The sequence below is a fragment of the Panulirus ornatus genome, chromosome 68, assembly GCF_036320965.1.
Source record: "Panulirus ornatus isolate Po-2019 chromosome 68, ASM3632096v1, whole genome shotgun sequence".
In the NCBI taxonomy this organism is placed as follows: domain Eukaryota; kingdom Metazoa; phylum Arthropoda; class Malacostraca; order Decapoda; family Palinuridae; genus Panulirus; species Panulirus ornatus.
In genome coordinates, this window is record NC_092291.1 from 9,462,915 (window position 1) to 9,480,282 (window position 17,368).

Sequence of the window (17,368 nt, forward strand, 5' to 3'; positions counted from 1 at the left end):
TGCATCACAAAGCAATGATTTAAAGAAATAGATGTAGAAATACCCTGTTTTGATTTAATTCTGAAAGGCTGCCCATTTAGATCTTTAAGAGAATTGGTAAAGATTGTCAGAGACTATGGAGGAGAATATCTATCTGTATCCTGGAAGGTTAAAAACCTCTTGGTAAAACTTCTCATAACTGGACTAAGAGATATGTTTTATTGGTTTAACTTGGTCTGTATTATAAAGCTCTTGGTTTTGGAAAGGTAGCTCCCCTTTGGCCATTCTCTCGAGCTTTTCTTTACCTGAAATCTGCAGTAGAAGTCTTTAGCATTTCTCTAAGATATCTGATAACTATACCTTCCTGTCTTTCTCTTGATGTGGAGAATCAGCCTAGTATGGCACTAGGGTTGCCAGCGTTGGGGCAGATGGACCTTAATGGGCCACTGCTAACTCTTAAGGTACTGTTTTATTGCTTTATTTTAGGCTCTTTTAAGCTAGTAGGTTTCCAAGGCTCATAGGACAATCCAACCCTGGAGACAGATGTTGGTTTTGAAATTTAGAAACTCTTTTTGAGGAGGTATGCTATAAGCATTTTTCCTGAGTGGTTGTTTATCGTATACTTTCCTCTCTTTCATTCAAAAAATGTCACTCTTAATTGACGGTGACCACATCATGTTGACGAATGTGTTCTAAGGGTTTAAAGAAAGGTTGGCACCAGTGACCGGTGGCTGATGACGTCATCACAGAGTTGAGGTTGTTGATTGGTCGCTGACCTGACCCTCGCCCTGTCAGGAGGCCTTTAGCACTACGTAGTTGGTCAGTTAGGGGTGAGAGGCATTTATTTCATTAGAAGGCAGGGGATTAAGAGCTTTCTCACCTCTATGGATCCTAGAGATAAGGCTTTCGAGGCACTACCTCAGAGAGAGTTTTCATACTTCAAATTTTTTTTTTTTTTTTTTTTTTTTTTTTTTTTTTTTGTAACCTGATGATTATTTCCCCTAAACCTAACTGACCTGAACTGCACATTTCTTAAAAATTTTTGTCACTGTCAGTAAGGAACTGTTATTACTGTCTGTAATTAGATCCAGTATGAAAAGCCATAGAACTAGTGTCCTTTGTATGTGTTTAAAGAAAGTTGAAAACTGTAGATGTTTACAACAATGTCTTGTCTTGGCCTGCTTGTCTCTTGTTTCCCTGTCAGATTATTTAGTTGCTACATAATACAAGTATATACACTGCACACACACACACACACACACACACACACACACACACACACATGAAGTTTTAAGTCACATAAATTGAGATAGACTGCTTAAGTTTACGAGGGGACCTAGACAAAGTCCAATGTTAGTCTTATATAGGGTTGGTGAAATTCAGCGAAGTAAATCCATAGTCCTAGGTTAGGATATAGCAAAAGTAGGCCGCAGTATGGATATTAAGACTGCTGGAATCTGTTTGTGTAAGAGACACTTTGGAGTTAATATCATTCATTCACCAAAGTCCCTCATAAGAAGAAAAGTAAAGATGAAAAGCCGTCTGCTTGTAAGAATAGAAATTTGTTCAAGTATTTGGATATGAAAATATTTAGCAGGCAGTTCACAGTCTGCATTAGGCCAGAACTAGAATATTCTTTTCAGAATTGGTCACTACACTAAAAGAGGTAAAAAGAACTGAAACTAGAGAAGGTTTAGAGGAGGGTAATAAGGATGGCACCAGAAATAAGTGAACTACATTGCAGGGAAAAGTTAGAAGTTTGTCTGCTTGTAAGAGAAGAGTGAGGAGAGACCTAGCTTGATAATTTAAACTGTGAATAGTTCTTTGAGAGATACTTGGTTAAAACAACTGCAGGCCGTGACATAAAGCAAAAAACTATATGGATAAGATGTAAAAGTGCTTTTGAAAGGTAATTTTACTCAGTGAATGGATGAAACCAAGTAGTAAGACTGTGAATGTAGTCAGCATGCAAAAGTTTAAAAAGTTTTTGATAGAAAAAGTTTAAGAGTTGGGGTCCCATGAGTGTGGAACTCTACTTGTATGGAACAGATGGGTGATGACAGATGGTTAACTATTGTGAGAGGAAAAGTAGTCGTACTACATCACATATCAGCATAATGCAGTTTGGAGTAATTTGTGATGATGGCATATTGAGGTAGAATTTGGAGTAGTCTGTTACACTTAGGTGTAGATGGTAAAAATGTTGTGATTTTAAGTTTAATCTGGGAATAGGGGAGAAAGAATACTGCTCACTTCTTCCCACCATGTCATAGAATGTGACTGAAAGGGATGAGAGCAAAGGGGTGGGGGTTCCTCCACTACTGTTTTTTTTATTTGAAAAGAAAGAAGAGAGAAGGGGGCCAATTGAGGATTTATCCTTCTGACTTGGTTGTCTGTTCTTGGTGCTATCTCATTAACATGGGAAATGGTGAGTATGTATGAATAAGAGAGATTTAGAATTATTTCAAAAACATGTCATGTAATCCACATATGTGAAAAAGAAACTAAGAAGATTAAAAACCAGGTAAAAGTTTTTCCTCATGCAATTTTGTTTTGAAAATTCTGAATCTTAGTTGTTTGTTTTTCATACTCTGCTTGATACATTTTATTTTCCATTTGTTTACCATATTACTATATTTTGTAAAGTTTAGAAACAGAGATGTAGATTAATGATTTACTGTGCTTTTCCGTAGCTTCTGAGTGATGCAGTCACTTCTTTTCCATGGAAACTTTTTTTTTTTTTTTTTAGAAATTTACAGATCTTATTAGTTAATAAGAATTTTATTTGATAAGACTAGTTCCATAACTATGTTGCATTAACCAAATAATCGATTAATTGATGTGTTAACACCTCATGCTTTAGGCATACATCAAAAACTTTTATCATTATGAGATTTAATGTGACTTAATTTGCCTATGATTTTATTTGATGGTTTTTCCTGCTTATAGATAACAGTAAATTGTCATAAAAACATTAAACATAAGTTGTGACAGATTGTAGGATTCAGGAGAAATATCAGGAAGTAAAAGAGTTTTGCTTTCTGTTTGTGAAATTAAGTGGGCAAACATCAAATTGGCAAAGCAGTGAATTCCATTGTACACACTATCACTGGGACAGTGTCCTGTTGGGTGCTGATTGAGCTAAAGTAAGTTAGGATGCACAAGCAGCCAGCTTTTAAGGGTAGAAGTGAATATCTGTACCTACTATATTTGAGAACCTGTGACAAGATTTTTCCCGAATGACATATCTTGCATGGTGAATTACAGTACACTGTTTCTCTCACCACTTTAATAACTATCTGTTCAAGGCTTGGGATTGCCTTCAACAATGAGTCTAGTCTTCTTCTGAATGCTTCTATGATCAATCCATGCATGTTTTTAATATCTCCTTGTATAGCATTAAATAGACATTCATGTTGCTTTGTGAGACATTTGTAAAGTATCGTCTGATATCTCTGGAATATTTTCAGGTAGTATTCCAGACTTGATAATTCTGTGTCATTGTTGATGAGATTCTTTTTGATTTGACATTGTTCTTTATACTTTACCTTCTATTACTTGCCTTGCTTGAATTATATCTATCCTTTCTTTTTAGACTGTAGAGCTCCAGAGAGGGAGAGAATTATCATAGTAGCTGAGAGAAAGGGATTCTTGTTTAAAGAAAGAGAGGATGAGTTGATGAAATATCTGCTTTTGACTTGAGATGAGAAAGGTTGAGGAAAAGCCTCCCAAATATGTCCCTACCTCTCCATACAAGGATGAATTAACCCTGTTTACAGCTTCTGTTCTTGCTGTGAGGAGAAATGCTTTGAAAAAATAAATTCTTGTGAGGAAAGGGGGCATACTCAGCTAGAACAGTACTGTAATAAGGAGGTTAAAAAAAAATTAAGGTAATGCTAGGTATGTTAATAGAATTGAGAAGTTGAACAACAGAATCTCGAGAGGAAAGAAAAAAGTCAAAAGTAATTTTAAAGAGGAATAGAATATAGAAGTGGTGAAGTTGACTATTACTTTTGTCCACCGAAATAGAATGTTCAAGTGAAAGAATTGATGTTCAAAGGAAATGATATGGTTTATATTTTGAGTTTTTGAGTGAATAGGATTATCTCCCCTGACCTGTCTCCCCTCTTCCTCTTCCTGCCATCTTCCTTCTCTTCCTCCTTTTCATTTCTCCCCACTAGTTCTTTACTTATGTGCCACCTGCCCCTTCTGTCCTCCTTTTTTCCATTCACTGCCTTTCTTTCCCTTTTTCTTCATAATTTTCTCCTTCCTTATGTTTTATACTCTCCTTTCAATCTCTTCTCTTTCCCATCCTTAGTCATCAGATACCTTTGGCTCTCCCTGCAGCCTCGTTTGCAATAATTATTGTGGTAAAGTGGTTCATTAATACATCTTAGTCCTTGTTGATATGTTACTTGAAATCTTATTTTGTGTATACCCTGCTCATAATGCCTCTTGTCATTTGTAGAAAATTGCAAGGCTTCCACCCCCTCCTTTCAGTGTTTTGGTTGTGGATTTTGTGTTTAGTTGAGCCGTGTTTATTTGCATTTTTTTTCCTTTCCCATAAAGTCCATGTGGGTCAGTTTTATTTGGCTGTGTACCATGATGGTTGATTTTTTTCTGTTCTAACCTTTTCACTGCTGTAGAATTTATGCTACCATTGTCCATTTTTTGTTAGTGTTATGAAAGTGATTAATCAGTAGAGCACCCAAACAGTTAGTGTTATTAAAGAGATTAATTAGTAGACCACCTGAAAAACAAAATTATGTATGTCACAGTTAGATATGTAGTTATACTAATTGAAAAATTATGTTCATTGTGTTGCTTCTGAATGTGGTCAAGCAATGATGGAAGGCCAGCCACACAAATGGAAGCTCTCTTGTTTTCTGTCATCAACCTTATAAGCTTGTATTTTTAAATTGCTCCTGTCATATGTTCACTAATTGTTACTGGGATAATGAAGAGACTGAGAGTCTGATGATCGCTATGCTTATAGCATCAGCATGCTGACACAAGACTTAGATATTTATTACTATTCACTTTGCTTGTTATCAGTAGGATTGCTACATCCGTGAAATACAGAAAAAGAAAACTTTTGCTAGCTGTATGCTCTCTTCAGGAAAGCTATTTTTGCTTATTTATGGTCATGTGGGTAGGGTATCTTCATATATCCTTGCTAAGTTTAAGCGTATTGTAATGATATTTTGAAATTTATTATTGTTGTCATATAACCAAAGGAAGATGAAAGGAAATATATCTTAATTTATCACTTGGACTTCGTTATATTTCTTGCGTACCATTTGAAATATTTTTGGGGGGAATATTACAATCATCAGTTGATCTATTACTTAAAAGTGATACAGTTATGATGGAATGTAGAAGGAAATTGTAATTTTAAGTGAAAGTATCGTGAATGCCTTTGAGGATTCAGTATGAGGTAACTGATGATACCGTATCTGATACTAATACAAGTAGCCACAGCCATCAACTTTAAACAGTATTTTCTTAATTCAGATTGAAATATGATGAATATTGACGTAAATTTCATATATCTTATTTACTGAGTGGATAGATGTAAACTTTATGATTTGTGTAAGAGGTCACATCTATTTGTTTTATCATTAAGTTACCAAGCTGTCCAGTGTCAAGTATTTTGCCATTTTCACATCCAGGACCTCATGGTGGGAGATGAAGCTAGTAAACTGCGATCTATGCTGGAAGTTACATACCCAATGGAAAATGGCATTGTCAAGAATTGGAATGATATGTGTCATGTTTGGGACTACACATTTGGGCCTGAGAAAATGAACCTTAATCCTCGTGAATGTAAGATAATGTTAACAGAACCACCAATGAATCCAACAAAAAATAGAGAGAAAATGTTAGAGGTAAGCCAAATTACTGTCTTAAAACATAATTTTAGACCTTTTTGAGGGCCACAGAATGTATGATTTGTATAAATATGCCTCTCATATATGACCTGTCACTTAGAAGATAGATTTTATTGGATTATCATGTTTCTAGATACATTATTATGTAGCAGTTAGCATTTGGATGAATTGTTAATGTAATAGAATTATTAACTTTTATTTTATATCTTTTAGTTAATTTCTCAAATTTTATATTGTCATTGAGCCCCATGCATCAAAAGGTTGAGTTAGTTGTGTCAAGGTTGCTCTGAAAACAAAGGTTTGGGCCACAACATGAATTCAGTCACATGACTTTAGCAATTCACATAAGAAGAAAAGTTATTTTTGTAAATTTTTTCTGTCTATGGTAGAAAGTGTAAAGCATGTAAAACTAGGTGTATTTCTATGTAGTCTTTATGTAATTGATCGTCGTACCTAAATTGTGTATTTTCAGTCAAATGGTTGCCTAAATCCGTAAAACTATTATTTGTCTCTTGTATTTATTTATATTTGAGTAGTATGTAATATCATAAGTAATATTTGATTTTATGTATTTCAGATGATGTTTGAAAAATATGGTTTTGCTGGGGCCTTTGTAGCCATCCAGGCAGTACTAACCTTGTATGCCCAGGGTCTACAATCAGGTGTGGTGGTAGATTCTGGTGATGGTGTAACACATATCTGCCCTGTGTATGAAGGTTTCACTCTTCCTCAGATTAGGTAAGAATCAAGGTGCTTTATCATGTATCATTGGTGTCTTGTAGAAGATACATAGGGAGGAGCTTCACTCAGAGAGTCAAGAACAAATTTGAATATTTGTTTTTCTCCACCTTTGATGGTAGTGATTTGGGCCTACACTTGGAACCCAGTGGCTACTAGTAGCAATTTTTTTTTCTGTTGCTTTACCAAGATTCTCTCTCTCTCTCTCTCTCTCTCTCTCTCTCTCTCTCTCTCTCTCTCTCTCTCTCTCTCTCTCTCTCTCTCTCTCAGATACCGTTCTCTGATTGATGGAAAGTCTGGTAACTAATAGGAGGCTCACATCTTGGTCTAGGTAGAATCTTGAGTAGCATTTCCCTCTTGTTTTGGTTGGTTGACCTGATGTTCCCCTTTCTTGCTATCAGATCAAAGTCTCATTAACCAGAGGATCTTGGCACCCCTCAGGGTTAACTTCCCTTGTATTACAGCTAAGACCAAAGTATCTAGTAATATCAGCAGAGAGGGTGGCACTGCTGCTGATCCCTCCACGTGGAGATTGTTACCTTTACAGATGCATTTCTTCAGACGCTTCTTATTCCCTGACAGTTGCTGGTTTTGTCAATGGTTTATCAATACTTTGTTCTGTGGCACAACCTTGCAGGAAGAGCATATCTTGTGAGAGTCCATTTTGAAGCAAGGGCAATGGAGCAGTGCCCATTTTTCTTGGAAGAAGTGTGGATGCAGGACATTGGAATTAGAACTTTGGTCGCCTCACCCAGCCCAGGTTCAGTTAGGGTCTGGCCTTGTTCCCTTGCAGGCATGTGATCCTTCTGTGGGTACTCTAGTCTGGGTAAGGAAAACTTTATCAGTTTTATACACAGAACCTCCCCTGTAGGACCATGCTAATAGCAGATTTGGAGAAGGGAGCAAAGGCAAGGATAGCTACCATGACAAGGCTTACTGTTGCTTGTGAGGGCCATGACCACTCCATCTTGTTCCCTCCTCCATCTCTGATAATGTCATCTTGTATTCATGCAATGCTTCATATAATGAGATATCTCCCTTTCCCTCAAAGATTGGTTAAATAATGGCATTCCTGGCTTCCCTTTGTGTATTCAAACTCTGGATCTTCTCTAGGTTTACATCCACCAAATCTGGGTTTTATATGGGAAAGAAATTCGGATAATAGTATCCTTTTTGTTTTGGAGTGATGCAGAGAAATTTAGCAGAGTCCCTGCACAGGAGTGATATGCAAATCTTGAATCTTTTTTATTGTTCTGGGGATTCCTTCTCCATGGGAATCGGTTTTCAGTTTCTATCTGATTCACTTTTCTTTTTTCCCTTGGTTATTCATTTGAAAGTTTTTCTCAAACCCTTATCCTTCATGCAAGTTTGCTCTTATGCTTATTGGATAGACTGCAGAGGAGAGAAAGGTAGGTTTGGAGGGGTGAAAAACCTTTTCTTTTTGAGGCACTGTCTAATGACCACTTTGATTTGGTGCCCTAGATCCCTAAAATGTGTGAGCTTGGACAGGCATGTGTCCAGGATTTGATTAATGTTGACATATTAACAAGGGGACGGGAGCGGGGGGCCGGAAATCCTCCCCTCCTTGTATTAACTTTCTAAAATGGGAAACAGAAGAAGGAGTCGCGCGGGGAGTGATCATCCTCCTCGAAGGCTCAGAGTGGGGTGCCTAAATGTGTGTGGATGTAACCAAGATGTGAAAAAAGGAGAGATAGGTAGTATGTTTGAGGAAAGGAACCTGGATGTTTTGGCTCTGAGTGAAACGAAGCTCAAGGGTAAAGGGGAAGAGTGGTTTGGAAATGTCTGGGGAGTGAAGTCAGGGGTTAGTGAGAGGACAAGAGCAAGGGAAGGAGTAGCAATACTCCTGAAACAGGAGTTGTGGGAGTATGTGATAGAATGTAAGAAAGTAAATTCTCGGTTAATATGGGTAAAATTGAAAGTTGATGGAGAGAGGTGGGTGATTATTGGTGCATATGCACCTGGGCATGAGAAGAAAGATCATGAGAGGCAAGTGTTTTGGGAGCAGCTGAATGAGTGTGTTAGCGGTTTTGATGCACGAGACCGGGTTATAGTGATGGGTGATTTGAACGCAAAGGTGAGTAATGTGGCAGTTGAGGGAATAATTGGTATGCATGGGGTGTTCAGTGTTGTAAATGGAAATGGTGAAGAGCTTGTAGATTTATGTGCTGAAAAAGGACTGATGATTGGGAATACCTGGTTTAAAAAGCGAGATATACATAAGTATACTTATGTAAGTAGGAGAGATGGCCAGAGAGCGTTATTGGATTACGTGTTAATTGACAGGCGTGCGAAAGAGAGACTTTTGGATGTTAATGTGCTGAGAGGTGCAACTGGAGGGATGTCTGATCACTATCTTGTGGAGGCTAAGGTGAAAATTAGTATGGGTCTTCAGAAAAGAGGAGTGAATGTTGGGGTGAAGAAGGTGGTGAGAGTGAGTGAGCTTGGGAAGGAGACCTGTGTGGGGAAGTACCAGGAGAGACTGTGTACAGAATGGAAAAAGGTGAGAACAATGGAAGTAAGGGGAGTGGGGGAGGAATGGGATGTATTTAGGGAATCAGTGATGGATTGCGCAAAAGATGCTTGTGGCATGAGAAGAGTGGGAGGTGGGCTGTTTAGAAAGGGTAGTGAGTGGTGGGATGAAGAAGTAAGAGTATTAGTGAAAGAGAAGAGAGAGGCATTTGGACGATTTTTGCAGGGAAAAAATGCAATTGAGTGGGAGAAGTATAAAAGAAAGAGACAGGAGGTCAAGAGAAAGGTGCAAGAGGTGAAAAAAAGGGCAAATGAGAGTTGGGGTGAGAGACTATCAGTAAATTTTAGGGAGAATAAAAAGATGTTCTGGAAGGAGGTAAATAGGGTGCGTAAGACAAGGGAGCAAATGGGAACTTCAGTGAAGGGCGTAAATGGGGAGGTGATAACAAGTAGCGGTGATGTGAGAAGGAGATGGAATGAGTATTTTGAAGGTTTGTTGAATGTGTCTGATGACAGAGTGGCAGATATAGGGTGTTTTGGTCGAGGTGGTGTGCAAAGTGAGAGGGTTAGGGAAAATGATTTGGTAAACAGAGAAGAGGTAGTAAAAGCTTTGCGGAAGATGAAAGCCGGCAAGGCAGCAGGTTTGGATGGTATTGCAGTGGAATTTATTAAAAAGGGGGGTGACTGTATTGTTGACTGGTTGGTAAGGTTATTTAATGTATGTATGACTCATGGTGAGGTGCCTGAGGATTGGCGGAATGCGTGCATAGTGCCATTGTACAAAGGCAAAGGGGATAAGAGTGAGTGCTCAAATTACAGAGGTATAAGTTTGTTGAGTATTCCTGGTAAATTATATGGGAGGGTATTGATTGAGAGGGTGAAGGCATGTACAGAGCATCAGATTGGGGAAGAGCAGTGCGGTTTCAGAAGTGGTAGAGGATGTGTGGATCAGGTGTTTGCTTTGAAGAATGTATGTGAGAAATACTTAGAAAAGCAAATGGATTTGTATGTAGCATTTATGGATCTGGAGAAGGCATATGATAGAGTTGATAGAGATGCTCTGTGGAAGGTATTAAGAATATATGGTGTGGGAGGCAAGTTGTTAGAAGCAGTGAAAAGTTTTTATCGAGGATGTAAGGCATGTGTACGTGTAGGAAGAGAGGAAAGTGATTGGTTCTCAGTGAATGTAGGTTTGCGGCAGGGGTGTGTGATGTCTCCATGGTTGTTTAATTTGTTTATGGATGGGGTTGTTAGGGAGGTAAATGCAAGAGTCCTGGAAAGAGGGGCAAGTATGAAGTCTGTTGGGGATGAGAGAGCTTGGGAAGTGAGTCAGTTGTTGTTCGCTGATGATACAGCGCTGGTGGCTGATTCATGTGAGAAACTGCAGAAGCTGGTGACTGAGTTTGGTAAAGTGTGTGGAAGAAGAAAGTTAAGAGTAAATGTGAATAAGAGCAAGGTTATTAGGTACAGTAGGGGTGAGGGTCAAGTCAATTGGGAGGTGAGTTTGAATGGAGAAAAACTGGAGGAAGTGAAGTGTTTTAGATATCTGGGAGTGGATCTGTCAGCGGATGGAACCATGGAAGCGGAAGTGGATCATAGGGTGGGGGAGGGGGCGAAAATTTTGGGAGCCTTGAAAAATGTGTGGAAGTCGAGAACATTATCTCGGAAAGCAAAAATGGGTATGTTTGAAGGAATAGTGGTTCCAACAATGTTGTATGGTTGCGAGGCGTGGGCTATGGATAGAGATGTGCGCAGGAGGATGGATGTCCTGGAAATGAGATGTTTGAGGACAATGTGTGGTGTGAGGTGGTTTGATCGAGTAAGTAACGTAAGGGTAAGAGAGATGTGTGGAAATAAAAAGAGCGTGGTTGAGAGAGCAGAAGAAGGTGTTTTGAAATGGTTTGGGCACATGGAGAGAATGAGTGAGGAAAGATTGACCAAGAGGATATATGTGTCGGAGGTGGAGGGAACGAGGAGAAGAGGGAGACCAAATTGGAGGTGGAAAGATGGAGTGAAAAAGATTTTGTGTGATCGGGGCCTGAACATGCAGGAGGGTGAAAGGAGGGCAAGGAATAGAGTGAATTGGAGCGATGTGGTATACAGGGGTTGACGTGCTGTCAGTGGATTGAATCAAGGCATGTGAAGCGTCTGGGGTAAACCATGGAAGGCTGTGTAGGTATGTATATTTGCGTGTGTGGACGTATGTACATGTGTATGGGGGGGGGGCCATTTCTTTCGTCTGTTTCCTTGCGCTACCTCGCAAACGCGGGAGACAGCGACAAAGTATGAAAAAAAAAAAAAAAAAAAAAAAAAAAAATTAACAAGGCAGTGATGAAAACCTCAGAATAAAAGTGGTATATAAGAACTCTTTGTATTATAGAGAACTTAACATTTTTAAGTTATGTAGATGTTATTATATACCAGTATAAGTCAGATTCTCATGAAATTGAATACATCTGTCATGCAGAAGTAAATTTTGTGTGAGACCAGTTACCAGTTTTGAAACAGAATAAACTAATAATATCTGGTAACAAAACAGATGATAGCAATAAATAAGGGAGTTATATTTGATGAAACAATATGCTCTTGTAGGTACAGAAAATGTTTTAATAAATTTGTCATTGTTTTGGGAAGATGGTGAAATTGACAAAGTTGTTTCCTTGGTCACATGTGTAAACCAATGAAACTGATAAATATACAAACATACATACACACACACACACACACATACATCTATTTTTTCCTCTTGAGAAACTAAATGGATTAAAATTATTGTAAGAACGTATTAATCATTAAAATTACTCGGTAAGTTTGTTGTACAGCTCAAAGAAGGGATAGCTGCCCACATTGCCCACCTAGGATACACCCATGAGCTTGGAGTGCCCGGTGGGAGGTAGGTCAGTGATGTCAGTCTGGTGTTGGTTGCTGATTGGCCAAGAGCAGACCTTGTTAGTTTAAGCAGTGGCTGCAGTACCACTAAATCAGTTGTAAAGGATGAGCATAACCTACTGCCTCCTCACCGAATTTGAAGGTCAACAGGGTGCCACATGGTATATTTCTAAGAAATGTATCTAATGTCTCTGTGAGCCACCTTGGAGAGGAAAGGTTTCTCAACTTATGAAAAGCTAAGTATTTTCTTAGATTGTGTATTTTGTAAGAATTATGCATTGTGTTATGATTACTGATTTTTATTATTAGATTTTTACTCAAAATGATGAATGTTGACAGGAGATTAGACATAGCTGGACGTGACATCACCATGTACATGATAAAGCTGCTTCTGCTCAGGGGATATGCCTTCAACCACTCTGCAGATTTTGAGACAGTGCGAATGATGAAGGAAAAATTATGCTATGTAGGATACAATATTGAACAAGAGCAAAAGCTTGCAACTGAAACTACTGTCCTTGTTGAGAATTATCAGCTGCCTGATGGTCGCATCATTAAGGTAAGCAACATAGATAATAGTACTCTGTTAAAAGCATATTTTGCTCATTTAAAAAAAATCTTTAATCTTTTAGTTAGGTCTCTTGGTCATAGGCCATGAGATATAATGTGTGTTTTTATGCTCGGTGCTTCTTTTTTCTCATATATTCAAAGCTTAAGATGACTAATACCTCTTTATTTTCTTCAGATTTTAAGAAATTTTATTACGCGAATATTTTAAAGTTCTCAGCTAAATTTGATGACCAGTTTTTGCCATCCATATATGACACAGTTACTACTCATCTTTTTCTGTACTCTTACAGCCAGAGTTGCATAGTTCCAGTATTAAGCACCTTGTTTATCATTTATGGCAAACTTTCAAGTTTCTTATTGTGTGTCTGAATCTTTAGGGTGTGGGCCTTTAACAGTAATGTAAAGAAGTGGATGGATGCATTAGAAATGAAATGTGAGAGGACAATATGCGTTATGAAAAGGATTGATTGAATAAAAAATGATAGGATAAATAACTTTCTTCATAATTGTACATTACAGGTGGGTGGGGAGCGATTTGAAGCTCCAGAGGCACTGTTTCAGCCTCATCTTATCAACGTTGAAGGCCAAGGTATTGCTGAACTCCTCTTTGACACTATTCAGCGCTGTGATATTGATATTCGACCAGAATTATACAAGCATATTGTTTTATCTGGTGGGTCAACTATGTATCCAGGATTACCTTCACGTCTTGAAAGGGAACTCAAACAGCTTCATCTAGAGAGAGTATTGAAGGTAAGTTTTGTTTTGAATGTGAAATATTGTTAGGATAATCATAAGCATGTCTGTGATTCAGTGTATCTCAGTAGTTATACAAATGTCATGTCTGATTATATATACATACTGCAATTTATAGGAAAATGTTATATAATCTCATAATTATAATTTTCTTAACGCTGGTATTTATTTTCGATTTTATAGAAAGGCATTGACATAAGTGATAATTAAGCATTGTACAGTTATTTTTATCCATTTTGTATATATATATATATTTACATATACTGATAATTTCAGGGTGATGTAGAAAGATTGTCTAAACTAAAAATAAGGATTGAAGATCCTCCCCGGAGAAAGGACATGGTATTTATTGGTGGAGCTGTCTTGGCTGATGTAATGAAAGACAGAGACAACTTCTGGATCTCAAGAGAAGAATACCAGGAAAAGGGTGTTCAAGCGGCATTAGAAAAGCTCATGCCTGGTGGAGCTTCATAAGAGAGGCCGTTTTAGGAAGTAGTTGGATCTGTAATTGTTATTGCAATTTGTGATTCTTCCTGTATTGCTCTCTTGGTGCCCATTTAGGACCTTGGCTCCTTTTTGCTGAGGACATGTAAAATTTATTGCATAAATCATGATGTTTGAGATATTGTGTCAAAAAAATTATTCTGTGGATTGGGGAAAGAAATGTTTACTGACAGTATTATAATGATCACATTTTTTGTTTTGGAAGCTCAGGTTTCTACAGAACAAGGTAGGTTTCTGAAATGATTTGTTTTTAATTGGTACTGTCTGTAAATACTAGACATGTGATTTACTTTCATAAACTGTATTCTCATTATTTAAATGATTATGATTATTTTGTGGTAATTTTTAAAACTGAAGACATTAGTCAACTGAGTGTTTTCTTTAGGTCTTTTAGTTCTAATCCTTGAATTACAGGTACATTTTAGTAAATAATATGATATTCTATCAGTTGCACAATAATTTTGAATGTGTTCTTTGTTTTTGAAATCTTACCATATGTTTTTCTTGCACTGAAAAATATATGTGAATGCTGTTGGTAATTAGGCCCTAATAGTGCACAAGTTCAATGACTGACTTTTTTTTGTGAGGTTGTTGACTTTATCCATAAAAGTACTTTTTGATCATCATCATCATTAGATATCCAATAGAATTCAGCATTATGTAGAAATCTGTTGCCCTCATAAAATGTAACAATGTAATTAATTTACTTTTCATTAAAGAATAAAACTTGTTTACATTAGTTTCTCTTGATGCAATCTGTTTACTAACGACAGGGTAACTATATTTAGATTTTTAGTTGGATCATGCCGATGGCATATTTTTAGAATATGCTCTTAGTGTAACTCCATTTTCTATACTCTTTCAGTCTTGGTCAAGTTGTTAAAGTTTTCTGTCTCTCAGCCTGACAAATATGGGCAATACCATATTTACTCAAATGTAAGCTGCCTTCTGCTCTAAGCTGTGGATAAGTTATGGACATACAATCTGTCCATCTGTGTATATCTCTGATGTCTGTTCCAGTCTGGAACTCCCTTGAGTCTTTATTCTAAACCACACCAAACTTAAGCCACCATTTTGAAACAGCACATTGAGAGAACCTTCACATTCAGAATTGCTGTTACATACTTTTGCCCGTTAGAGTCACATGATGAAGTGAGTGAGGGACCTGAAAACAGTGTTCTGGAGAATCACATTATCTCATGAGTTTTAATGGATGTAAGGGTTAAAGACTTAAGGACAAGAAATGTACAGTAACTATGTACAGTAACTGGGTGTTGTATGTGGTAATGACTTAAAGGGTTAAATGAAATAAATTCCATTATAGGAGATGGCAGTTACCTGGAGTTCAGTGGCTTTCAAGCTGCAGATTATACCATTTATCTCAGGTGAGAGACCATATTATGTTAAACACATAAATTAGATATTTCTCAAATTATAGCGAGGTTATATTCAACTACTGTTGAATGATTTCTGGTTTGTATGTTTTATACCTTCATCACCAATAGACTTCCATTTCAAGACACAGATGATTTTGAAGAAAATGTTGCATATAGTTTCATACAAATCATGTGTAAACCATTTGTTCAAAGGTCATTTGTTATATTTGCCTTCATTATAGATGCCCACAAATTTTGCTCATGAAAATTCAAGTTATTAGATATATTAACTGATACAAATGAATTTGTAAGAGTATCATTACAGTGATAATATAATTATATTAGGAATGTCTAGTTGCCTGGCAAAATTTTCTGCCCATTCAGGACTGCTGGGCATGTAATTTTTCCAGTACCTGTTAGCATAGAAAAGTACTGACTAGAATTAAGAAGCTGTATATTACATGTTGGAGCTCTAGCTAAGTACCATAGCCGGTTACAAAAAGAATTCGAGATGAACGTGATATGTTTTGAATAAGATAAAGTATGTTGTTGTGACAGAGCATCAAATATAGCATTCCTTTTTCTAATGCTGTTTGTTGATAGGTGTCAACACATTCACATATTACCGGTAAGTAATCATTGTGAAGGGAGGTATGAACGATTTTTGAGATGAGCATTGGAAGCAAAATTCATGTAGTGGGAGACAGATGTATTTGATTAATAAATTGAAAGTGCAGGCTTTGTTGATATCCTGTACAAATTTACCTGAGCTGTTTAGTACTACCCTCTCTGCTGATCACCATAATTCAATACAGTCTCTTGTGCCTTCTTTCACTTCCAGTTAGCTAAAAAGAAAAAAATAGGTTTTTTGGCAGTTCTAGGTCAGTGCCCCTTCCCAGTGGTCAATGGCTACTTGGGCAGTTCCTTACAGTTGTATATAGATATGTCACAAATAGAATTATCTTTAGTCATAACCTTATGGGGAACTGCCCAAGGAAGGGGGAGTTGTCCAATGTTGAATTATCCTGACGTGATAAGGCTGCTTTGTCTGATGTATTATTTACTTTCTCACCACTCATAATACCTAATCATACAGTAAATTAGATGTGAAGACAACAGGTGGAATTAAGGAAAATTGCAAAGTCAAATCAATGGAGCTGTGCATGAATTAGGGCCAGAGCATGTGGACAAAACATCTACCATAACCTTTTTTTTGCTACTGGTGTCGGTCCATTGATTTCTTATGTAGTAGGTACAGTAGGCATCAATCTATGCGTATGTTACAGGATGCTGTTTGCATCAGCTATACATAATTTCTTGCCACAAGTTGAATTCTGAGGCTCTGTTAGATGGCCGTAGATGGTAATCCAAAACTAGGATGAGTCAGTGCAGATGCTGGAGGCCTCAGTAACCTACGAGCGACCAGTGTGATTGTGCAAAATTCTTTGGTACTTGCCAGAAATATGGCAGCCACTGATTATATATATATATATATATATATATATATATATATATATATATATATATATATATATATATATAATTATCAAAATATATATATATATATATATATATATATATATATATATATATATTTTTTTTTTTTTTTTTATTTTCCAAAAGAAGGAACAGAGAAGGGGGCCAGATGAGGATATTCCCTCAAAGGCCCAGTCCTCTGTTCTTAACGCTACCTCGCTAACGCGGGAAATGGCGAATGGTATGAAAGATATATATATATATATATATATATATATATATATATATACGAAAGGAAAGGAGGTAGTGACGACGAAGAAAATTTCTTATAAAAAGGACCTCAACCTGCTTTGTGGTGCGGCGATCTTTGGATAGATGCCAAGAGTGCGAATTTCAAATTTGATTTTCTTTGGACGAAGTATTTGAAAGACTATGATACACACACACACACACACACACACACACACACACATATATATATATATATATATATATATATATATATATATATATATATATATATATATATATATACGCATTAGCCTAACAAATCAGGACCCTGGCGTTGGTGTATGACAAAGTTTTGCAATACCGGTGTTGATGCATGACGTAGGCTCTGCTGGTGGCGGTGCATTACCTTACCCACCACTACTGGTGTTAGTGCATGACCCATCAACCATCGATATGTTTAGAAAGGAA

At 37.2% G+C, this 17,368-nt stretch overlaps 1 protein-coding gene across 3 annotated transcripts in view; it reads left to right on the forward strand.

The window, feature by feature from the left end:
- Positions 1–15,957, forward strand: part of Arp2 (Actin-related protein 2) — a 29,551-nt gene extending 13,594 nt beyond the window's left edge. For all 3 annotated transcript variants that reach the window (XM_071659760.1, XM_071659758.1, XM_071659759.1), the window contains 5 exons: positions 5,652–5,867; positions 6,448–6,608; positions 12,327–12,546; positions 13,077–13,310; positions 13,590–15,957. In XM_071659760.1, coding sequence (XP_071515861.1) covers positions 5,652–5,867; positions 6,448–6,608; positions 12,327–12,546; positions 13,077–13,310; positions 13,590–13,787 — 1,029 coding nt within the window. In that variant the 3' untranslated portion in view covers positions 13,788–15,957. The remainder of the gene's footprint in view (positions 1–5,651; positions 5,868–6,447; positions 6,609–12,326; positions 12,547–13,076; positions 13,311–13,589) is intronic.
- Positions 15,958–17,368: the final 1,411 nt, after the last annotated feature.